This window comes from Oreochromis aureus, linkage group 20, assembly GCF_013358895.1.
Source record: "Oreochromis aureus strain Israel breed Guangdong linkage group 20, ZZ_aureus, whole genome shotgun sequence".
Taxonomy (NCBI): Eukaryota; Metazoa; Chordata; class Actinopteri; order Cichliformes; family Cichlidae; genus Oreochromis; species Oreochromis aureus.
In genome coordinates this window covers 3,994,402-4,018,134 of record NC_052961.1, presented here as the reverse complement: position 1 = coordinate 4,018,134, position 23,733 = coordinate 3,994,402, and the positions used below count along the sequence as shown (strand labels likewise).

Sequence of the window (23,733 nt, the reverse complement as noted above, 5' to 3'; positions counted from 1 at the left end):
TTAATAAAGCAGGTTTTTGAATAGGTGGAGGAAAAGCTGGAGCTCTTAGAGAATTCAGGACCCTCTTAATGTATTAATGTTAATGCTTAATACTAAAAACAGGGTACAGTGCTGATGGCGTTCATGAAAATGAGAGTATCCCCAGTCTGAAAACAACCTAATATGGTGTGCATGTTAGACTCAACCTATTTAGCTTTGCATGTTTTACACACACCAGCCTCACGTGACTGAGTTTATCTGATTATTGGCTGCAGCTCATTTGATTAGATGGGTCAAAGTTGAAAACAGAGGCAGGTATTTCCAGGAAAGTGCAGCACATAAAAGAAGTCATTGACAGAGATGAAAAGCAGCGAAGTTAAAGGTCCACAACATACAGAAGTTTGTGCATTGCGTAAAAATGTGACGTATAGGAGAAAAACTAACCTCAAGCTCAACCTCAGAGTTACTCAAGCTGTTCTCAATTGTCATCTGAACTTGACAGTGCATTATTACTGCACTTTTATTTCGTTGGACCAGATTCTCGAGGATGTGAAAGCTCTCAAACTGGCTTTTCCATAAACTGAGGAATGAAAACAAACACTCACACTGTACTCCTGATCCACAGTCCTGGGATCGACTGTCTTCAGTCTGGACAGCAGCGAGGGCAGCAGGTCCATCTCGAGTCAAGTAACATCCAACACCTGAGCCAAGCTCGTGCGCCTCACTGACTCTACTCTCCTGGCTGCAGGCTGATCAGCCAAAACTGAAATTGAAATAAGCCTCTCTCTCTCTCTCTCTCTCTCTCTCTCGCGCGCGCACTACCTCTACCTCTTAGTTCTCTCTTTCCCTCTGTGTCTCAGTTCTGCCTCTGTCTGTCAGTTAATAATTTAACACCAGCTAATTGAGCCTCTCTCTCGCTCTCTCTCTGTCCGAACTGGAGAACAAGGAAGTATGTGCACAGTTTGAAAGAAATCACAAAAACTTTACAACTGGTTACTTCACTGAATTTTAAAGCGTTGGTGTGTTACAGAAATATATTTCCTTCCTGAAGCACACAGCTAGTGAGTAATCTGGCACAGGCTGCATACCATATATGCAGTCAGGCAACCTGTTTCACCTGTGTGTTCACCAGACAGCGTGCAGAGATAGATTTTCTTGATTGAGAAGTGTTGACAGAGGTGGAATTTAAAACCACTGCCTTGTCTGAAGCTGAAAGATATAGGCACGTGTTTAAAAACACTGAACTGTGATGGACATGTGATTAATTCTGCTTTTTGCCGAGCAGGCGTAGAAAGGTTACTAGATAGAGATCTAACTTATGTAGTTCAAAAGTTGAATAACCACTCTCACATAAACTGGAGGCAATCTTGTGCAGCTCTTTTCTGTTCTACCTGAACACACCTCATTCACATCCACTCATATAAGCATTTTTCTTTTCCTGTCCTTAAGTGCTTTCTATCTAACAAGGATGTTTTGTATGCCAGGGTTCAGACCACCAACCTTTATGGCCTGTGCTACCTCCTGAGCTACAGCCCCACCTAAAAACAATAGTAGCAAAAGCCACCAAATACACTCAGACACCTTACAAGAACAAGGTTGGACTCCCTTTTCCCTTCTTCAGTGAGTGCTGGGAACACTCCTCAACAATTTTGATCCATATTAACATAATTAAACATGAATATATTATGAGCCAGTGGCTCAGAGCCACATACACAACTAATTCCCATTACTCTGGATCTGATATTTTCTTTATTCATTTATTCAGTAATGAAAATGACCCTGGCTCACCATTGCACATTGATTTCAGCTGTCCAGAACCTAAAATGACACCTTAGCAGTGCTTGTTTTGCCTTAAGAAAAGAACAGCAAGTCCTCACATGTGAGAAGTGGGAGTGAAAGGTTTTTAAATTTATTTATTGGAATTATTTTGTAAAGGCACCACTCATTTGGCCTTGTTAAACAAAAGTACATAATCTATAACAAAGATCGTATTTCGTTATCTCTCATGATATTTATATGGAAATATAAATATATTTTGTTATATATAAAATCTGACCTCGAAATATTCGCAGGTCTTGAGTAAATGTAGTTCGTAGTGATTGAGGTTTCTCCTCAGTTCTCGGAAACAGCATCAGAGTGAGCGCTCTGTCATGGCGGCTCCTCTCTGTCAGCTGCTCGGTTCTCAGAAACTGCGTCAGAGTGAAACCTCCATCCTGTCTCCTCCTCTCTGTCAGCTGCTGCGTCTCCTCCTCCGCTAGCTTAGCCTGCTAGCTCGCAGCAGCAGGGAAGGTAAACATGGCTATGTCGCAGGCTCTGTCCGAGGAGGAGTTCCATCGGATGCAGGTGAGAAAAACTACAGCGATTGTTCTTTTGGGTCGCTGGGCTCTCACACGTGTAGGTGTCAGTGTGGTGAAAAACACCTGTGCGGTGCAGCATCACTGCCAGGGGCGTTAGCACAGTCTGCTAATCGTGAGCCGTTGCTAGGTGGGAGCGGTTAGAACGGCTAGCTCGGCTGACATTATTCATTTAACGTTGGCAGGAAGGTAACGGGCAGCCCGAGCTTTGACATGCCTCCGGGCGATACACTTAAGAAGGGGAGGAAGCAGACACAACGAGAGAGCTCAGTTGAACACTTAGCCTAGCTTAGCCTCCCCCTCTGTAAAGAAAAGCACAGCGTAGCATTTTTGATGCTAACCGTTATTTCTATCTGACAGCGGGCTAACATGTTAGCATTCAAGGGACTCTCGCCCTGCTGAGAGTCACGGGGTCCGAGGCAGGCTCCCGTGGGCTCCTCTGTGTCGGAGACAGGGCCGGGAGGCTCAAACACCTGTTAACATACTAACCACTGACCTCCCTGACCACTTTAATAGGACTATATACTTATAGAGTCGTTCTCTGTTGTTACACAAAGTATAAGAACAGGAATCTTGACATGGTAAACACCAGTAGGGAAGAGTTCAAATATATTTACCACAAAAAAGCCGTTAATACAGCTATTATACTGTAGTAAACGCATTATTTTATTCTGTAATAAATGCAGTTAGGAATAGAAAGGTGTACTTAAAACATAAACATTTGTGCAGGGCTCTTTAAATGCAGCTGTAAGGCTCCTCTGGGCCAGTAAGGTGGGTCCCTACAGGACATCATGCTGTTTATGAAATATTTAGGAAGAAAGATCTTTCTAAAAGATGGAGGTAGCCACTAGTGTCAGCAGCTGGTTTTGGACTTTACATTTGAACGGCCAGTGTTGTGTTTTTTGGTGTCAGCAGTGAGTGTATTTAAGCAAGAGAGTAGAGTGCTCTGTAATGAGCATAAACAGCATTTTGGGTGGGTGTAGCTGCCGTGATGTCACCCGTTGGTTTGTGAAGTCCTGCTACAAAGCTTCAAGATCAGGGTGTTCTTGTCGCCCTCTTGAAACTGGATATCTGGGATGGATCCGACTATGCTTGTGTTAAGTGTTTCAGTTGAAGGCAGCTGGACGACTTCTTGGTTCATGAAGACATTTCATCTCTCATCTCAGGGGCATCTTCAGCTCTAAAACCTGATATGGAGTCCCAGGTTTTTAACTCTTTGAGGATGGGTGGGACCACCTGTGCATAAACCAGCGGTTATTTTGCCTCTTGCTGACATTCAGTGATCTCTGGTCACCACGCTGCTGCTTGTTACAGTGCGGAGCACAGTAATCAGTTTATTTACATGTTAAAAGATAAATAAGCTCATCATCAGTTGACCTTCGAAAAGGGATGCAAATACCTACTGGCCAATCAAAAACACAACATGGTTCATGCAGTTTCTAAGTAAAGCTGGTCATAAATTAATACTGGTGTGTGTGTGTGTGTGTGTGTGTGTGTGTGTGTGTGTCTGTATGCGTGTGTGTGTATGCGTGTGTGTGTGTGTGTGTGTGTATGCGTGTGTGTGTGTGCGCTTGTGCAGGCCCAGCTGTTGGAGCTGCGGACTCAGAACTACCAGCTGTCTGATGATCTCAGGAAGAACACGGCAGGTAAAACCTTTCACTCTTTGTCCTTCTAGTTCCTGCTGTTTCATCTCATCAACACTTGAAATTACCACAAGCACACAAGAGGCTCTTTAAAGCAACAGAATCTTTAAAAACACAGATTATGGTAAATGGTAAATGGCCTGTATTTATATAGCGCTTTACTGGTCCCTAAGGACCCCAAAGCGCTTTACATATCCAGTCATCCACCCATTCACACACACATTCACACAGATTAGAAGACCCTTAGCCTAAAACCAGTTTTCCTGCTTCACCTGGGCAGTTTTTGTCCGGGTGAAGGTTTTACTGAAATTAAAAGAGTGACCTTGCCAACGGGGCAGCAGACATTATAAGAGACATTAGAGGACAAGTGCAAATGTCACACAGTGCATGAGAGAGAACACAACATTGAGATTATATGAAATATAAAATAAAAGATCAAGGTCAAAACTGCTTCAAACTCATTTTGTTGCAAGTTTTAGAGAAAACACACTGTCCAAGAAGCTTTTGTCTCAGGTTTTACAAGTGACTGATGCAAACTGTTAACTGTGGGGCGGTTTACGGCCGTTTCAGATCCGTCTGCATATTATTCCAGGAAAACAGGACTGCATAGATGAATCTTTGTTTGTTTGAAAGGGCAGGGATTAGCTGGATTTTAAAAAGTCATAAAATAAACATGTGTAGTTGGAAACACTGTAAGGCCGGAGGAGGATTTTGGTGTAGTTAACTTAGAGCCGTCCTGTGTAAAATGAATCAGTGGCGTGACTAACAGGCCCTCAAGAGCCCAGAGAGTTGGGTCAAAAATTTCTGGCCTTATTTTCCCAGCACATGAAAAATTTCAGAGCTAAAAAACACATTTACATGGCTGGACAAAAAAAATTACAGCATATAAAAGGTCTTCTTTCTAGCCACAATTCCTTTGGGTCAAAATCATTTATTCATTTATTCATTCATGGTATGAAGGTAAAAATTTCCGTTGCTTTGTTAAATATATTATAATTATTTAAAAAATAAAACAGCTGATTTGGAGGGGCTCAGGCAGGAAGCATTTTAAGTGCAATGGCCCAATAATAGTAGTAATGATATTTTTTATTTGTCCCACTTTTTAAAATGTACATATTCACACAGAATAAATTGCACACAGATAAGTGTGTACATATCACAGCATAGACAGCATGAAAGCAAGCAGGGTCCTTCACTAGAGTAAAATAACAGAACATGAGATGGTCTATGAAAATGCAAAATATAGGAGGAAACACAGGAGGGAATCTACCCGCAACCCTGACATTCATGGATACAAGCAGGCTTTAAATGCAGTCAATGTACAGGCTCCACTTCAACTAACGTACATGAAATTATTCATCGCATAAATATTTGATCGGCCCATGTTAGCAGTAAAACTTTATTGAAGAGGAAACGTGTGCTTTCTATAATTAAATGTCGTCCTGGTGCATTTCAGAGCTGAATGCCGTCCGTCAGAAGAATGTGGTTTTGGAAAGAGATTTTATCAAAGCACAGAAGGTAACGAACACTTTATTACTGTGGAGTGTTTTTGTAGAGGAGTGATTGGAAAAAATGAACCTGCTGACCTGAATTTGGAGGTTTACTTTCTAATACAGCTTGTCTTCAGTTTTTTTTATTATTCATGCTGCTGATTTATATTAAATGTTTTTCTGCTTTTCTTCTCTTCAGGCCTTGAGTAAGAGTAAGAAAGCTCAGGTAAGCTGTTGTTTGGTGATAATTGTTACCTCAGTGAATTTCTTGTGTAAACATTTTTCAATTATGTCATTTCAATTGTTCCTTATTTTGTCATTGTTGAAGGAAGACATTTTTCACATTTTTGTATATAGCTGTATCCTGAGAAGCAGGAAACATAATGAGCCCTTCTCTCATCTTTGTCTAAGATTTATAGTTTTAGTTTGTTGAACACTGGAGACTTTGTTCTTGTTCACATCCACTCACAGGTTGTTGTAACTTTACAAAGACAATAAAGAAACATTAATCTGAGCTAATAACCAGAGTCACACAGGACAAGTGCAACAGAAGGTGATGTGTAAAGGGCTTTAATTCTTTATCACCAGTAATCTGCTAATTGGAGGTTAATTCTGTAACTGAGACTGCAAACCGCAGTGCAAACATCAGCAATATCGAGTAATCACATCTTCTTGTACCATCACATCCACGGGAGCTGTTTAAGCTCTGCTGCTGTGGTGAAAGCTGTAATGTTTAAAGGTCAGTCAGGCAACAGGTGAACTGGAAGTGCATCAGAAAAATAAGAGTTTAGCTTTTGGCCGCGTGTCATTTCTCTGTTCTAAAGAAAAACTGAAGTACGACTGAACTGTGGTTTTAAAGTTTGTGTTTATTCTCACCTGGTTCTGACGTCTTCTCTTTTTGGCACTTTAGTGTTTTCACTGAAAGTGTTAATTCACTCTGACTGCAACATATTCCACTATGTTTCTGTTGCATTGTTTGGCACAGAAATCCTTTTACCAGCCACTGTTTTGATGGTTTAATTGCAAAGAAATGACAGAGATGTAACAATATGTCAAAATACTGGACTTTATTATCACTTGTATTTTATTTCTCCATCAAAGTTTGGCCTGTCTGTCTTTGTGGGTGATCTCAGTAGGAGTTTCTGTAACCTGTAGTCAGTTTTTTATTCTGAATGTATTATTTTGTGTATTATTTCTCTGTGTGTAGGAGGTGGATGCTTTGCTGAGTGAGAACGAGATGCTTCAGGGGAAACTCCACAGTCAGGAGGAAGATTTCAGACTACAGAACAGCACACTGATGGCTGAACTCTCCAAGGTGAGTCTGAGTGTTTGTGTGTAGTTCAGACACTGTAGAAGCTTCATATCATTATTGTAGTCTTAACATTATAACATTTTTTTCCCAGCTGTGTACACAGATCGAGCAGCTGGAGCAGGAGAATCAGTGCCTGAAGAAGGAAGGAGGAGCAGCCTCTGCATCCAGCCCCCCACCTAACCCTGCTTCCAGCCCCGTGGATGGAGAACTGCTCCGCCTCCAAGCAGAAAACTCCACCCTCCAGAAGAAAATGAAGGGTGAGGTGATGTTTAAAAGGTGTAGATCTCTGCAGTTTTATTTTAATAGTTAAAACAGTTTAGTTTTAATATTTTTTACACATAAAAATCGGCCTGAAAGAGTTTGTAGAGCCAAAGAAAAGAGTGAAGGTAAAATATCACGATCTGACAGTTTATCTTCAGGTGTCGAGCTGATATTCGCCCACCTATGTTCTCTCTCTTTCTTCCTGCATCAGCAGCAGTGTATTTAAAGACTTTGACACACAGTAAGCGGTGTTGGGGGTGGATAGAGCTCCTTTAGCCCCAACAGCTTCGTATTCTGTGCAGTTTGGGAGACAGACAGAGGCTGCTGTTGTCTTTCTACATGTTAGTATTAATTTTCACAGTTTTGATTCGTCATTTTAAAAACATTCAATCATAAAACTTCCTGACACATTACAATATAAACTCAAAAGGGGTTTATATTTTTATAAATTTATTGTAAAGCATTTGCTGACATTTGCAAACATTAGTCATTTTTGTCCGTTGCCCTCAGTTTTAACTGACTAGTGATTTTTGAGGAAATGAAGTAATTTTGAAAGGAGAAGTGTTGTATGAAACAAAACCCCAAACAGGACTCAGAGAAGGACGCTAGAAACTAGACTAATGAGACGAGCTTGTATAAATCTGTCCGGATGGAGAAACAGCACATGTGTTAGCACTGTGTGTAATCAGCTGGGTATATTGTGTACTGATGACTGAAGGTATGGACAAAAAACATGTTCATCATACTTGTGAATTCTTAATGTTCACACTGTGAGGGTTAACTTTTGTGTGTTGGGGAACGTTGTCGGTATGTGGGTGTGATTTTTATGCTCTTTATTTAGATTAAAGTTTAGATAGAAGCTCCTATTGGCCAGACAGACGTTATTTGCTGATCTGGTTGATCACAGCATGTTTAAAACATCAGGGACTCGTGGTTGACTTCGTTTGCATACAGTGACAAATAATTTAGATTTAGAGTTATAAATTGTGTCTGGTTATTTATTTCCATTTTTAAATATTTTAATACATTTTCATATAAAAAGTTATGAAGCTAACCTGGGCGCAGTGACCGCTGGGCTTGTAGTACAGCGGTGGAAACCTTGTTTCCTGTTAGTCCTTCATGAAATGAATGAATGAATGATGTGAGCTGTGATTCTCCTCCAGCCCTGCAGGAACGCTTTGATAAGGAGCTGCAGAGACAGGCGTCCGTTCAGGGCAACCAGAGTGCGACCACAGAGGCTGACGGATCAGCAGGTACCAATGGAGTCTCTGATGTCACAGGGACAGGGGAGGAGTCATTGCCAGGAGGATCCAATGACAGACTGGAACAGGTGATTGGAAGTCAAAGACACAGCCGATGCAGCATGTTTGTGATATTTTCAGCCATCGAAGATGATGCATTCAGATTAAATATATTCTTGACCAACAATCCAAAAAACTCAAGTTTATAATTTAGATATGATGAAGAAGGTGCTTCAATCTTTTTAAGTTGAACTCTTGTTTCAACTTTAGTGTGAGTCACCTGATGCAGTGCTGCTGTACTGTTAGGGTTTACTGAGTGTTTCTAATATTTTGTCCCCTCATGTGTGCACATGTAATAATACACTACACTGTTATAATTACGTGTTTTTTTTCTCGTCTGTTTTTCAGGCGGAGCCTGAGCTGCGGCAGACGGAGAAACAGCTACACGGTGAGTTCACAGTTCGCTCTTTTGCTCACACAGCGTTTCCACGCAGAGGAATAACTCCTGTTCTTTCATGTGATAATTAGTAACTTCCTGAAAAATAGCACCTAAAATATATGCTGTTTGTTAATGATGAACCGTACGAGCTTCACATGCAGAGACAGGATTTATCCTCCACAGTGGGTTACACTGAGCTTTGCTTTCTGCCTCCAATTAACATAAACCTTGAAACGTAAACACTGGATTTTGATGTCAAATTGAGTTTTGAGTCAAAGAGAGAATTTTCTGATGTTATTCAGGGTTTTTCTTGCAGTCAGCAGCCCCTGTGCAACAGGACCTTAATCTGTCTTACTGAACTTTGTAATTGTTGGAGCCTCTCAGCTTTGAGCACACTGGCCTTAAAAACACTTAATTGAGTTTTTTTTGTCCTGTCGTTGTAGTAATGACGGAGCCTGAACAGCAGTGTGATTCACTGATGTGTCTTTGAAGCAACAGTGAACTCTGAGTCGATAGATTTGGTCCTTATTTTCTATCTGCACAGGGAGAATAATGCTGAATATCACGAGGTTTTAGGTGTAACATGTGGGTTTTAGCGTTTGAGCTGTCTTTATTTTTGTGCTCATTAACACGTTACATGCAAACTAACTTTCTCAACATGCTGCACAAAGATGATCAAGATGGGTTTTATTTTGTGTGTGAATGGATCTGACAGCTCAGACTTTTATAAGGTCATCTTTGTGCAGTGAGCTTTATAAACCAATAATCATCTGAAGCCAGCAGCTGAAAGGAAAACAGTCTAAAACCTGATCGCCACACTGGTCTGAGGAAAAGCTTTAATCTGTCAGGCTTACAAACACGCGCTGTGTTTTAACAGCCGTCTTTTAGTTTGAGTTTTGGGCTTCTTTAAGGTGAACCCACAGCTGGCTTCATAGGTGCAGAGCAGCTAGCTGGCTCAGGGCAGACACACACTACAAGCTGACGCAGGGAAGAACAACGAAATCTGTTAGGAAGCCGCAGATTAATTAAAGAAAATCCAGGAGTTTAATGTGGATATAACAGCTGAGGCTGCTTGAGCAGGTATTCCCTGTTAGAGCTGCAAAGCCAAACTCCACCTGTTATAAATAAAATTTTAGTTTCTGGCGGTCACTCCTGCAGTCGCTGCACTTTATGGTGACGAGAATTTCTTATAATATGGACATGTGATTATTAATTTCAATACTTAATTAGTGTAAGATAATTGTACTGAAAAGATGGATGGTAAAAAATAACTGCATTTTGCAGCAGCCTGTGAGTCAAAGTTACCACTGGTTATTTTTCTGGTAACATATAAGTGAAGTGAAGAAATGTTGCGCTGCTGTTCTCTGTTTTGATAAATGTCGGATGACACCGCCTCTCTACAAACAAAGGGACCTGAAAGTGAAAACCTGCAGAATTCATATAAACATGCTGTCAGTGAACGCACCTCAGCAAACTCACAAGATGCAGCAGGTGATGTTTGACTTTGCAGCTCACCCGGAAAATCCTGGGCTCCGACTCTGTCTGCCTCCTCCAGAGATTAAAAACAAACGAAAAACCCAACCTCTCAGACGGCGTGTAAAGTGAGGAGCTGGTGTAGTGTGTGTCTGGCCTAACGGACTGCCCCTGCTGTGTGCGGCGCCCCCTTTAGGCCTGTCAGAGAAGAGCGTAGAGAAGATTGTAGCTAAGCAGGCAGCGCTAGGCTGGTCGGCTGCTCTCTGTCCAATAACTCACTGCTTTGGACCAGAGCTGGAGATGGCCCTGAACACCGAGCAGGAGGAGAAGAGGCTGCTGAAGGAGCAGATCCACACTCTGGAGGTACAGATGCACACAACAAATGCACAAAACACATTTGCACTCACATAAATCAGAGTAAGTCAAGTCCAGTTCACCATTAACTTTTTATAATTATTTGAACATTTCAAGTACATTTTGAACATTTTGAGTACTTCCTTTATATATTTACTGTATTAAAAGTCTAAAGTGATTAAATCTTACCCCAGAGTAATGCTTTCAAATTCCCAAGAAAAGAAATTCCAACTAAAACTACTTAAAATGAACTGTTTTACTCTGTAAAATCTAAGTGAGCAAACCAAAGTGAGGTCACAGTTTCCTGTTTTATTGTCTAATGTTTGTGTAGGACATGTGCAGAAGTATAACTCAGCGTTAGTTCACCTTCACTTGTGTTTCTTCTAAGAAGCACATGGATGCTTTGTTGATAAAGTCACATCAGTTGTTTCTTTACATTCTGCTGATGGTTTAAAACTTTCCCAAACACAGAAGTTTAGCAGAAGTACATTTAAAGAACACAAGGAGGCTGCTCCAACACTGCGGGCTCAATTAGTACACTGGATCATGTTTACCAGGAATAACTTTGAAGTAACATTCAATAATTATTGTTCGATAATACCTTAGCGAGCTAATTTTAGATAGCATCCCACACTGAGCCAAACAAACATGTTTTTGATCGATTTAGCTGAGAGTGAACTCTTAAAATCTCTCCTCCTGAGTTTTTGGCTTTGAAACAACACAAAAATATGAAGTCTCAGTCTGTGGACATCTGCTACTGGACTCCATAAGCTCCACATGTGGACTGGTTCAGTATTTTCTCTGGTTCTGCAATCTGAAATGAGAATATCCCCATATGAACGCATTGATCGTATCTCCAGGCCGATCAGAGCAGATCATCGGATCAAATTTAAAAATTGATTCCATTCTGCAGTAAACACCATATAAACAGGAATAACGTTTAAGTATTAGACAAGGTTATAGAATATTACAGTAACATCTACTTCTTCTTTCTCATACTGCTTCTTTGTGGTGTAATGTTGCCTGTTCTGTTGTGTAATTAACTTCCACTTATCCAAAAAGCCCAGAGAATAAAAAAGCCTAAATGTTGGCAGATGAAACGGCTGTATGTCGTGTATGAGAGAGGAAACTAATTAATTCATGACAGGAACATAAACGGCAGATGGAGAGCAGCGGTGAAATGTCAGCATGACTAACGGACGACTGCGTCCTTTCCTCAGCGTTCACCCAGCGCCCGCTGATGGAAACACTGAGGCTTTTTATGGGAAACATGCCTGAAGATAATTGTGATTTGTTGACCTTTAAATTGGTTGAACATTACAGGTGTGACAAATGACTACAAATTTGAGGAGGGGACAAAACGTCTCGAGTGTTCGTCCTAAACAAAAACAGCTAAAACACTGTGTGCCCCTGTTTGAGTCCAGCTTTTCACCCAGATGCTTGTGAGACTTGTCTCAGTGTGCATTGTAAATCAGCCAGCAGGCACAGCTGAGAATTTGAGCCAAAGTCACAAGTCTGCTGTTAACGTGTCACTAAATTAGGTTTGTGTTTTTACTTTTTGATTTTGAAAACTGCTGCTAGCTCTGTCAGGGTCACCCACACTAGAAATGATTTTACGGAGCCTGTTTGGTGCATGATGACTGTGTGATTGATACCTGAACCCTGAGCTTGGACGGATGCTGCACTTCTCATAGCCTTTGTTTCCGCATCATATAAACACGTTTCTGCTGCCACAGCTCAGCTAGATTTTCTTTTTTGTTGAATTTCCAAACATGTAGCTTTTTTTTTCAGCTAGATATAGATAGATTTTCTAGCTAGCTATTTGAGTTGTTTTTTGTTTGTTGTTTTTTTTCTTGTTGGTGTCGAGTTCATCAGCACGTCATCTCATGTCATGCTGCTTTCCTATTGGCTGTTTAGTAGTAGTGCATCATGGTAGAAGTGCGTTTGAGATGTTCAGATTACATCTCTGACACTCTCCTGATTTTTCACACGTTATATCACCACAGGTCTTTCATGATTATTGTGGATTCCAGATTGTCTCCGTTTATATTCAGCTTAAACTTTTTGATAACAGAAGGATCTGTTGGTCACATGACACCTGTCAAAATCCACTTTCATCACCCAAATGTGATTTAAGATTACTTTAACATGTGAACTGTATTTCTTTTGGAAAATCATTTGTGAATATTTGCTGCAGGGTCATCGGTTTACCCAGAGTTATTAAAGTTTTAAACCTGGGTCTTATTTTCATATCAACTTGGTGGTAAAATTGTTAATGGGAGCAAATGTATCTGAAAGAGCTGCAGCATAATCCCAAAAGGTTTGTTTTTGGAAAGACTGATTGTGATGCTGCAAACTGAGTTTCTTTGTGTTCGGACTTCCAAGAACCGAAACTCTGACTCCAGTTACCGTCTTTGGTCTAGGAACAGACGAGACATCCATTCAGAGGAGCACAAACTTCACTTTGATTAATAAAAGTTCGGAAATGTAATTCAAAGCAATACTTTTTGGACTCTTTGGACATTAGCCTACACCGGTGTACTTAATAAAGTGAGGAGGATCTATAAAGTGAGCACTGAGCATGCTGTAAGTATAGGACGAAAACTCTGTCTCTCTCCTCAGTTGACTGAACGTTTGCTTTCTGTCTGCCTCCAGGCGTCCAAACAGGCTGAAATCACCAAACTGCAGGAAGAAATAACAAAGGTAAATCTTCTCAGGGCTGATAACACACAACAACTGTGTAATAGAGATTTATTTTGCAGTAAATATCCCAGTGAGCTGATATTGGCTTTTAAAGGTGCAGCTTTTTAATGCTGTTTCCGTCTCTTTGTCCTGCAGCTGTCTGACAAGCTAAAGAAGAAGCAGGAGAGGTGAGATGACCTCACCGCAGTCACATTCACAGCTTTTTGACACACAGTTATCGGCCAGTAATGTAGCAACACTGCTGTATAAACTGCTTCAGGCGTGGCTCAGTTCACTTAATCTTTACAACAGCCATCAGCTTCAGGGGCTTGATATCGTAGGTAAAACACCCTGCAGTACTAGAGAGAGAGAAAACCCCAGCCAAGTAAGAAATGAATAACGATCGTCTTAAACTGTGAATCAAAGCTACTTGAGTAAAGGTGAAGATTTAAAAATTATATATCTGGGTCTGGAAATGAATATAACAGATTCACCATAATGTTAATCTGTTCTGGGCAACTAAACTAAAGCTTATGTTTCCGTTCTCCTGCAGTTTCCAGCGTCTGCAGACAGAAAAGGAGGCTCTGTACAACGACAGCAGGTCAGGACTGCCGTCACCCCGCTGCTCTTACTGCCACTGTGTATTGACGGCTCTGATGCCCACGGTTCAGGCTGTGTGCTGTGTTTTTTCCCTTTTTCTTTAAATGTGCTGTTTGTTGTGGAAATGTCAACCTTTTGTGGTTTTGATTCTCCGCAGGACAAAGATCGATGAGATCAACCAAAGAAAAGAAGAAGAGCTGAAGGCCATGAATATCCGTGTCCAGAAACTACAGACGGACCTCATGGCAGCCAATCAGGTTAGACCTCACTAAGAAATCGCACCAGTCCATTACTATGTACATTCCCCCAGCTCTTCTATGATACTTTTGACCCAGTAAGGGTAATTTCCTGCAACAGAAATAACCATGTTGGAATTATTTATGTACACCGATAAAAGTTTACAAAAAACTAAAGTAAACACAGGAAGTCTTGCTCGATGTTGTGTGGTGCAAGTTTAACCACTGAAAACAAACAAAGCACTTTATATCTGAAATTAATTTTTTATGAGCAGATTGTTAAAAAATGGACTGTATCAGCCCATCATCTGTCATCGTCTAGGTGTCATAAACACATAGTCTGTGTTAATACCAGCTCTGGGTACTACAGCCCATAGAGGGCGCTAAAGCACACCATAGACGTGTCAAGAGTACAAAATATTGTAATCTGCTGGTTAAGTGATGACGTATGAACCCTGCTACCTCGTCTGAACTCCTACTACATTCATTAAGGCTGTTGTCTGTTTGACGTGTTGTAATATGTTGTATCTTGTATAATCCACCTCTCTGGCTTTTTATTAGCACCCTCCATGTGTAGCACTGTGCTACATGTGCTCACAGTTTGCCAAACACCAAATAGCTAAACTCTACAGAAAACAGTCCTTCTGAGGCTAACTAAGATTTCAGTGGGGACATGAAGCTGAGGATCAGGAATAGGGATGACGAGTAATCCAAACCATGCAGCAGCATATTACTGACTAACCTGGTGTTGTGGATGGATCACAGAGGTTTTCTTGACTGACGTTTGGTCCTCTTTTAGTGCTTTTTTTCTTGTCATATGATTTCATTTGTCTCTGAGCAACTAGGACCCCCACAATAGCTTTTATTAAGGGGGAAAACTTGAATGTTCATCCTTTATCTTGGCTGTGTTAATGTGTTTATATTATCCTAGCTATAGCTCTGTAGCTAGATACCAGCTAGCCCAGCTTTAATGACACCACAGACATTGCTGCTGTTTAGTTTTCTTCATTTACGTCTGAAGTGAAAGCCGAACAATACGTTTGGGTCTTATCTAACAAAGAAAAGAATCGGTGTGCTGCTGAGATAATTACACAATGATGAAAGTTTTGACTTGTTTAAGAAGGCCTGTATGGAACACACCATGTCTACATTGTTTGGACTTTTATTTTTTTAATTGTCAGAAACTCTTAAAAATCACAGTCTTTGTAGCATGAAAAGTAGTTCATGTCTGTGGCTGACGTCTGTTGAACACCTTTGGGTGTTGCTGAAGAATCTGAATCAGACTGAATGTGTTGGACACACTGAATAATTAAAACACCTGTTAATAAAACATACATACTGTTTTTCATTTAACAGTGACGTCACATTTCCTGTACGAGTCCAAAAAACAAAAAACAAAACTTTTAATTCCAAAGTTTGCACACTTCACATGTCATTGTTAACATAGTGAAAGAGTCCCTTTCTGTTTTGTTTTCTCCTTTGTAACGATCATTTCAGCCTTCGTTATGAACTTTTGCTCTTTACTTTATAAACTGCAATCATTTGTGTTTGTGTGTTTTCTTGTTCAGACGGTGTCAGAGCTGAGAGAGCAGCTGCAGAGCAAAGAGAAGGAACACGAGGTGGCTCTGCACACACTGAAAGACGAGGTAATGCGCACGCACACACACACGCACGCACACACACACACACACACACACACACACACACACACACACACACACATATTTCCATGTCTCAGGCGCAGCAGGAGTGCAGTAAATATAAAGACATATAAAGACATGACGGCACTCTTATTTAGATATTTGTCCACATCCAAATTCGAGTTCACACACATGTTAGAATACAATTTTCTTTTTTCTTTTTTTTTTTAATTGATGAGGATAAGGTTGAGGGAAAAGGGGACAAGGGAGGAAACAGTGTGAAGGTTGTAGGAGTTTGATTAAAGCTGACTGTTGCTCGGTTCTGTCACTTCTCTGTGAAGCTGTTTCTCTGCCAAAGTGATATGAATGTTTAAAAAGGATCCATTTTCACCAAAAACAGGTTTTTAAAATGAAGGAAATGAAATGAGAGAAGGTGCGATGGAGAAAGCTCTATAATACAAATAATTTTTTCTTACATTAATATAATTGATAAAGTACAAATATGTTTTGGAGTATCACTCTGGCAGTGGGATTTCCTGGTGCTTCTCTTTCAGTGTGTGTCTGAACTGCTTTATCCGTCTCTAATCCTCAACTCTGTTCTTTCTGTCATCTTTGTCATTTAAAATTTCTTTACCTTTACACTCTTACATTTGTTTGTGTTCTTTTTGTTTTGTTTACCTCCTATTTTGCCTTTGTTTTTCTCTCTTTCTTTATCTGGTCTTTACTGGTTTCTTTCCTATCCTATCTTTTCCCCTCTGACGCCCCCTGCTGGTGGTGTGGTGCCACTGCAGGTAGCCAGTCAGAGTGCAGTCAGTCAGGAACAGGTGGACAACATCCTGCAGGAGAACGATGCTCTGAGGACAAACCTAGCTGCTCTAGAACAGGTAATAAACCTTACACATCATGGAGAGAGTTAACCTCACTAACTTCGTGGCCATAAAACAGAGGTGTGGACTCGAGTCACATGACTTGGACTCGAGTCAGACTTGAGTCATTAATTTTATGACTTTAGACTTGACTTGAAAAAATGTTCTAAGACTTGTGACTTGACTTGGACTTTTACACCAATCACCTGGGACTTGAATTGGACTTGACCCGTTTTACTTGAAAAGACTTGATATTTCACCCCAAATCTAAAATTTAACACGCATATTATATAGAAAGTGTGCACCATTAATTCAATTCATTCATTCATTTATTCAAACCACACTCCGTACGTATGTGTGCGTGAGCTGTAGCACAGCCAATCAAATTAACCAGATTTAAAAAAAAAAAAAAAAAAAACGCTCAAAAATGCTGCGAGTAGTTATTTTTTTTCAGGTACATAAACTATGAAGTAGTCAACAAAAAACTGAAATGCAATATGCAAAACATGCAAGAAGAGAATCACAGACAGATGGAACAACTTCCAACTTTATCGGACAGTTGCATAAAGAATGGTGGTGCTTCTCTTTTGCTACGATGAGACAGCTGACTTCATCTAACTAGCAAATGTTGTCCAGGCTACGTTGGTGATACTGTTTTTTTTAATGTGTATGATATTTTTGTCATGCGATTTTAAAGCCGGTCCTACAAGCGCATCCAAGAATAACATGCAGCTTATCTCAGAAGTGTCAGTGAAAATTATTCTTGGAGCTAAGTTTAATTGAGCTGCATTGTATAGAGGTGCAATTTCACAATTTGTGTATATTTTCTAAGTTCAGTATTTCATCATGTGTTGAGAAAAACAGATTTAAAAATTACATGGTCTAATATTTACATTTAGCATATAACTGCAACCTTTTTTTTTCTTTTTTTTTTAAAGACTCGAAAGGACTTGAAATTCAAAGTTTCAGACTTGTGACTTTACTCGGACTTTTACACCAGTGACTTGAGACTCGACTCTGACTTGCCTGACATTACTTGAGACTTGACTTGTGACTTAACGATAAAGACTTGAGACTTACAAAACAATGACTTGGTCCCACCTCTGCCATAAAACCCGGAGAACCCCGGAGAAGCATTACATCATCTCTGAGCACTAACCCAGCTGCTTTTAATATGTAATAAACCAACAGTACATCAACAGTACCAGTACTGTGGACTAGAGAAACTGACAAGAACGTTACACTGACCCATGAGGAAAAAGTCATTAATACCTCAAAGACCATCACGCCGTTACTAATCACACAACAGTTACCTGATCCCAGTTGTTGATTTAGATAAAAGAAATGACAAAAATGTGTTGAGTGAAAAAATAAATTCACATTACTGTGATTTTCTGCAGCACCTGGACTTGGACCATGCTAACACAAAGCAAGTAGTTAAAGATCAGAGCCGAGCAAACCAAGCAGCTGAAGCTTTTTTAAAGGTTAAGAAAAATCTACAAAATATTAGCTTCTTACAAAAAAGAGGAAATTTTGCTTATTAGAATGAACTGCTGTTACAAGAATTACTTGTAAATGACTAGTTCCATATATATGTGTGTATAGGTATAATATGGAAGACTGCATCAGGCAGTGTTAATGCAAGGAAAACAGTCTCATGCTCCCACCAGTCAGCCTCAGCTGTTTAATAGCTTTACTTACTGGTTAAAGGTTAAAGACAGACAGCCCAATCAAAAAGAAGTTTAATGTTTTATATAATTCTGACGTCTAAACACTAGTTTGAACCACTTACTGTTTTTTGTAATTGATGTCATTTCATGTGAGGTTTTGTAAATCCGACCCTGAACAGGATTATCCAGAACACTTTACTCACATCAAACTGTAACTCATCTTGTAGGAGAACAGTGCTCTGGGGACTGATCTGTGCACGCTTGACCAGGTATTTATATCTTAGACTAGAGTAGAGCCCTCATCTAGGACCCTAACCTTAGCTTGGTTTTCTGGACTAATGTGAATCTTAAAAACTAAACTACATACTGCTGCACCGAGTGACAATGGAACACTTTAGAAAGGCACTAGATCTTTTGTGTAAACCTGTTAAAAATGGACTCATCTTAAACACAGCCAAAATTCAAATTTCAAGCAGATGATAGATCTATGAGGGCTGCCCTACTGATGATGGTTGGTGGTACTGAACCTCTCTATCTAGAACCTGTTTGTTTATTGTAGCAGCTGTCTTTAATGTCAGTGTGGAACACGTGTTGCAGGAGAACAGTGCTCTGAGGACTAATCTGTGCGCTCTTGAACAGGTAATTATTTCCTGACCTAGACTCCTCATGTAGACTTTAGCATTAGATTGAGGTCCTGAAATGAACTTTGATTCCTAGAATCTTTTCTAGAGGCTTTTTTTTAAAGATTGATCACCTAAAAAATAAAATAACATGACTGTGTGTGCTTAGTAGAATGTGTCCTGAACAGAAGCCCAAGTAGAATATTTTTGTTGTTGATCTGATCTGTTTCTTTGACAAAAACAAAACCAACAATAAAATTATTCTTTATATTAACACTATTTTTTTGAAATCATCATGAACTGAACCTTTTAGAAGACTAATGGAGACCATACAGTATATGTAGTCCAAAATCAATTAATATTTTTGTTTGAAATGTGTGAAACCTGTAATCAGACTGTTCGCCTGTTGTTTGTAGAGAGAGGCCAGTGGCTGACTGGTTACGGTGACTGAGATTAGTTGGTTAGAGCTCCTCAAAATGATCATGGTGATCAATTTTTCCTGCTTTCCAGCAGGTTCCTGCTTTAATTATAATTTATGTAGTGCAAATGTTTGATGCTGTAGGAGGTCAGTAACCTCAGCTGTAGCTCATTAGGGTTTACATCCATGGTGCATACGTGCTCTCCTTGTTTGTGTCTAGCAAGATATATATTTGATGAAATGTAAGACCTTTGGCCTGAATTGGATCCATTCATATCGTTCTTTCCACCTAATTCCCAAGACTTCGAGAAATACAAAGCAAATATTGCATATTCTGATGGCTTACTGTTGGGCCTCAGAGGTAAAGATTGGGCCTTTTGCCATTGTCAGTGACATAGACCTCACAGGATTATTCATACCAATGCTAAATATTTACTTTAAATTATAATTTGTGTCCTGTGACTTTTGTTTGTGTCATCATAAACTAAAGAAAAGGTCTAATGATCATCATCCCTGTTTACGTTGGCACTTTTCATCACGTCCGTAAGAAACTGCAGGACTGAGTTGGTGCACTTGTTGGTCATAAATGTCTGTACCGTCAGTGAACAAATGCTGTCACTGACAGCCCAGTAAACGACAGTCTTGAACACTGACGAGCATGGTTTCATGACCTAGCGACAGTTAAAGTGCTCTGATGTTCCATGTTAGCCTCAAACTGGAAGATTGATTTAGAACTGAAAATTGCAAAAAACAGTTAAGACAGTGAAATCATTAAGTCCAATACAAAACGCACTGTAGGATTAAATAAGTTCTTAAATTTAGAAAAACTCAGGAGACGCTCCAAATGCTTCATCATCTGTTCTCAGACGAAACAATCCATTTGCTGACTTACACAAATTCTTGTGTGGTCTGTAAACCCAAAGTATAGATTTATACTCTGCTTTTTTCTCACTTAAACTTGGAATAAGTCCAGTTACTGTGCTTTTCACATGAATATGACTAGAAATCAAAATAACACAATTTTATTGAAAGTACCAAAAACATTTTTCTCCCAGGAACTTTTTTCATGGTAGTAAAATGTTTTTTGTGTTTCCTCTGAGACCTGCGCGACGGGGCTGATACAGCGACAGCTGTTTTTGATTTTATCGTAGCGTTCACTGCTCTCTGTGTCAGAGCTGCTGTTCTGTATGTCTGCTTAACAGGTGGCAGGCATACACACACACACACACGGACACACACAGACGCACACACACACATACACACACACACAATAATCTGGCCGTGTGGCGCTTTCCTAGTGTGGAGCTGTGCTGCTTTAGAACATGAGAACATGACTGCTGTCAAAGAAACTGGAAATGAATATTTATTTCTCTGATTCACTGCTTTGGGTCTTACTAATACCTGCTAGTTCGCTCTCTGAACTGGACATGTTATGTTTGTAAAAACCTGAAATGAATGTTTTGGAGTACCTTAAAGTAAGCAAACTGATTTTTGGAAATCACCATGAGTTTAATCAGAACTAGTGGCTGAAAATTGCAGGTAGGCTGCTACTCAGAAGTGTTCAGTGGCACAAACTCTAGAGTCCACTTAGACAGCCATCACAGTGGCAATGCAGAGAGTTCCTCCAAAGGGTGTAATCCTACAGCCTGAAGCGATATAAAAGAGGGTCAGCTGATGTGGGTGACCTATAGAGATGGACATCCGACATGGATCTATATGTAGATAAATGATCTGTGTATAGGGGATTCATGCCATTGTTATACCTAAAGGGCCAAATGATTTAATCCTACAACTTACACCTAATCTAACCTGTGGTCATCTGCTGTCCTGTGCTTTCATCTTAATCTGCTGTCATTGTCATTCTTTTCCATCTAATATTTTCTGTTATCTGTTCAGTACATTCTTGTACATGTACGTGTTTAAATTGGGCAGGTACTGCAAAGAGTTGTTCAGGAATAAAAGTGAACACTGTAAAGATAAATAAAGTGTTTGAAATGTGTTTGTAGATCCAGACGGTGAAGACGCAGGAAATGAACCTGTTGCGAGAGCAGCAGGAGGCGCTGACGGCCGAACTGCAGCAGAGACGAACTGAACAGGAGAATCTGCTGGCTCAGAGAGATGACCTCAACTCCCAACTGCAGGTAGATAAAACCAGTAAAGTCAGTGGTTTGTTTAACCTTTGGGTTTTATCTCAGCTCATTCTGCACATATAAAGGACTCTCCAGCTGTTTGGTTTTCTGCTTCTCTCACTTTATGTCCTTCAGGAGTCGAGTTTTGCCAACAGGAAGTTGTTGGAGCAGTTAACAGAAGAAGGACAAGAGAAGGATAGACTGCTGAGAGAGCTGGATGAGGCTAAGAAGGTACACACATAAACAACAACAACACACAGAGTGCCACATGGTGTCTGTACACAAACCAGCTGAGCCAGTGAAAACACTTACACCTGTTTGTGTGTGAGCAGACGGCAGAGAAGAGGAAGGCCATGCTGGATGAGATGGCCATGCAGCTGAACCAGGAAAAGTCTGACCACAAGGAGGCGCTGTCAGACCTCAAACTGCAGCACGAGAAAGAGGCGAGTGTTCACGGATCTGCTGCTTTTAATGGCTTTTATCCATCACAGTTTTCACGTCTTCTTTGTTTGGTTTCTCTTTTCTCTGTCTCTACATGTTTATATAGTTTCTTTGCTTTGAATTATTGCCGATCTGTTTTCATCTGTTTGTTTGTGTGGATTTTAGTTTTTAAATTGTGCAAAAATAAAGAAAATCCACACATTTCCATCAGATTTAGTGAATCTTTTTTGCCTTTGTCTCTTCTCTGTATTCCCCGACTCATTTTCTTCTTCTGTCTTCTCCTCCCCTCATTCAGGTTCTCGCAGTGAGGGCTCGATACGAGAAGGAGCTCCGAGGACTTCATGAAGACAAGAATCGCTCTGAGGAAGAAATCCGACAGCAGCTTAGAGATGAAAAGGTAAAGAGGCACACAGGAGGTGAAAGTGGGTAAGGAGAGAAAAGAAAACTCCTGATGTGTGTCTTCCAGATGTCTCGTATAACACGAGCAGCAGAGTCGTTATCACACACGTTCACGATATGTTTTGTGAGTTTTCAGGCTCGGACGAAGGAGCTGGAGGGTTTACAGCCCCGAGTGGAGGAGCTGCTGAGTCAGGTCCAGTCCATGGAGGGAGCCAAAGGATGGTTCGAGAGACGGCTCAAAGAGGCTGAGGTCAGTATCTGCTGAGTGCCGGCTGGTCACCCTATAAACCAGTGGTACTTTTCCACCAATGCGTCCTCCAAATCCTCCGTAGTTTAAAGGTCAAGTTCACAGGTTTTGAAGTCTCAAAGCATGAAACATTTGCTGCAGGTTCCAAAAATGTCTGGCTCTGTGTTCAATGGATAAAGTAAAAATGTACTGCACTCTGATAAATCAGCAAGTTGGTTGATTAAATTTTAATTTTGAAATCAGATTTGCATCATTATTTTAAAGTGAAAATGCTAACATTTACTGTTTTTAGCTTCTCAGATGAGCAGATTTTGAGTTCTTTTGATTCCAAATGTTCGTTTGTGACTGACTGTAGTTTATCTGTCTGTTGATGCGAGCAGGAGAACATAGAGAAGAACTCTCTGCAACATCAGGAGGAAATCGAGCAGCTGCGGAAAGAACACAAACTTCAGCTGGAGGTACACACACACACACACACACTTTCATTTTGTTTTATTTACTCAGGTAAAGGTGTCGCTGAGATGAGTAATGTATTTTCTGTGAGTACAGAATGAAAGCCGGTGTTATAAGAACAAAAGCAGACAACAGACAGAGATGACTGTCACACTTGATGAGATTACACACATTAAAGCGAGCACAGAAACATTGATTAACAGATCCTGTAGAAGTGACTTAAACTCAGCAGCAGTAATCAGCTCTGACAGTTTCACCTCCATCTCTACTTCGCCTCAGGAAAAAGATGGTGAGAGGTGCTGAGACTGTCTTCACTCAAAGAACCGACATCTATAAAATGTTATGTTCAGCACAGATCGTCTCGGGGTGGAATTACATACATGTATAAAAGTCACTCGATTGGAATGACAGACAAGAAAAGCTCCTTATATCCAACCGTCAGACCATTGACAGGTGTTCGGTCAATTCTGCGTCAGTTTTTCTGGATATGATCAGTAAATTGTGTTCCATCATAGCTCACTGCATAACTGTTTCTTTGCATAATATAACGTTTCCTCCTGTAGCCTGTCTGGTGGAATAATCATGTCTCTCTAAACTCCAAATGGAGGATTTGTAACAAGAAAGGTAATGAATACAGTGAGCTGTGTTTAACATTTTGCTCCATTTGCATTTATTTTATCTAATCAGTTGAACTCCTCGACTAAACTGCTGAGCAATAATGTGGATGAGATGATATCAAACCCAAACTGCCTGCTAATCAATTCTGCACACCTGCGAACTATAAAA

The 23,733-nt window shown here is 40.3% G+C and overlaps 2 protein-coding genes across 5 annotated transcripts in view; one reads left to right on the top strand and one right to left on the bottom strand.

Annotated features, from left to right (window-relative positions):
* Positions 1–976, bottom strand: part of ptpn18 (protein tyrosine phosphatase non-receptor type 18) — a 30,218-nt gene extending 29,242 nt beyond the window's left edge. The window contains exon 1 of one of the 2 annotated variants that reach the window (XM_039604743.1): positions 585–976. In XM_039604743.1, coding sequence (XP_039460677.1) covers positions 585–656 — 72 coding nt within the window. In that variant the 5' untranslated portion in view covers positions 657–976. The remainder of the gene's footprint in view (positions 1–584) is intronic. The other variant, XM_031759171.2, reaches the window with a different exon arrangement.
* Positions 977–2,190: 1,214 nt separating this feature from the next.
* The window catches only part of gripap1 (GRIP1 associated protein 1), a 44,394-nt gene continuing 22,851 nt past the window's right edge, over positions 2,191–23,733 (top strand). The window contains exons 1-21 of one of the 3 annotated variants that reach the window (XM_031759118.2): positions 2,191–2,322; positions 3,913–3,979; positions 5,433–5,494; positions 5,666–5,692; positions 6,674–6,781; positions 6,870–7,035; positions 8,203–8,369; positions 8,689–8,728; positions 10,485–10,555; positions 13,202–13,249; positions 13,385–13,416; positions 13,782–13,829; positions 13,986–14,085; positions 15,633–15,710; positions 16,496–16,588; positions 21,285–21,419; positions 21,543–21,638; positions 21,740–21,850; positions 22,144–22,245; positions 22,384–22,497; positions 22,875–22,952. In XM_031759118.2, the coding sequence (XP_031614978.1) occupies positions 2,275–2,322; positions 3,913–3,979; positions 5,433–5,494; positions 5,666–5,692; positions 6,674–6,781; positions 6,870–7,035; positions 8,203–8,369; positions 8,689–8,728; positions 10,485–10,555; positions 13,202–13,249; positions 13,385–13,416; positions 13,782–13,829; positions 13,986–14,085; positions 15,633–15,710; positions 16,496–16,588; positions 21,285–21,419; positions 21,543–21,638; positions 21,740–21,850; positions 22,144–22,245; positions 22,384–22,497; positions 22,875–22,952 (1,791 nt within the window). In that variant the 5' untranslated portion in view covers positions 2,191–2,274. Of the gene's footprint in view, positions 2,323–3,912; positions 3,980–5,432; positions 5,495–5,665; positions 5,693–6,673; positions 6,782–6,869; positions 7,036–8,202; positions 8,370–8,688; positions 8,729–10,388; positions 10,556–13,201; positions 13,250–13,384; positions 13,417–13,781; positions 13,830–13,985; positions 14,086–15,632; positions 15,711–16,495; positions 16,589–21,284; positions 21,420–21,542; positions 21,639–21,739; positions 21,851–22,143; positions 22,246–22,383; positions 22,498–22,874; positions 22,953–23,733 lie in introns of all 3 variants that reach the window. The other 2 variants (XM_039604357.1, XM_039604358.1) reach the window with 2 other exon arrangements.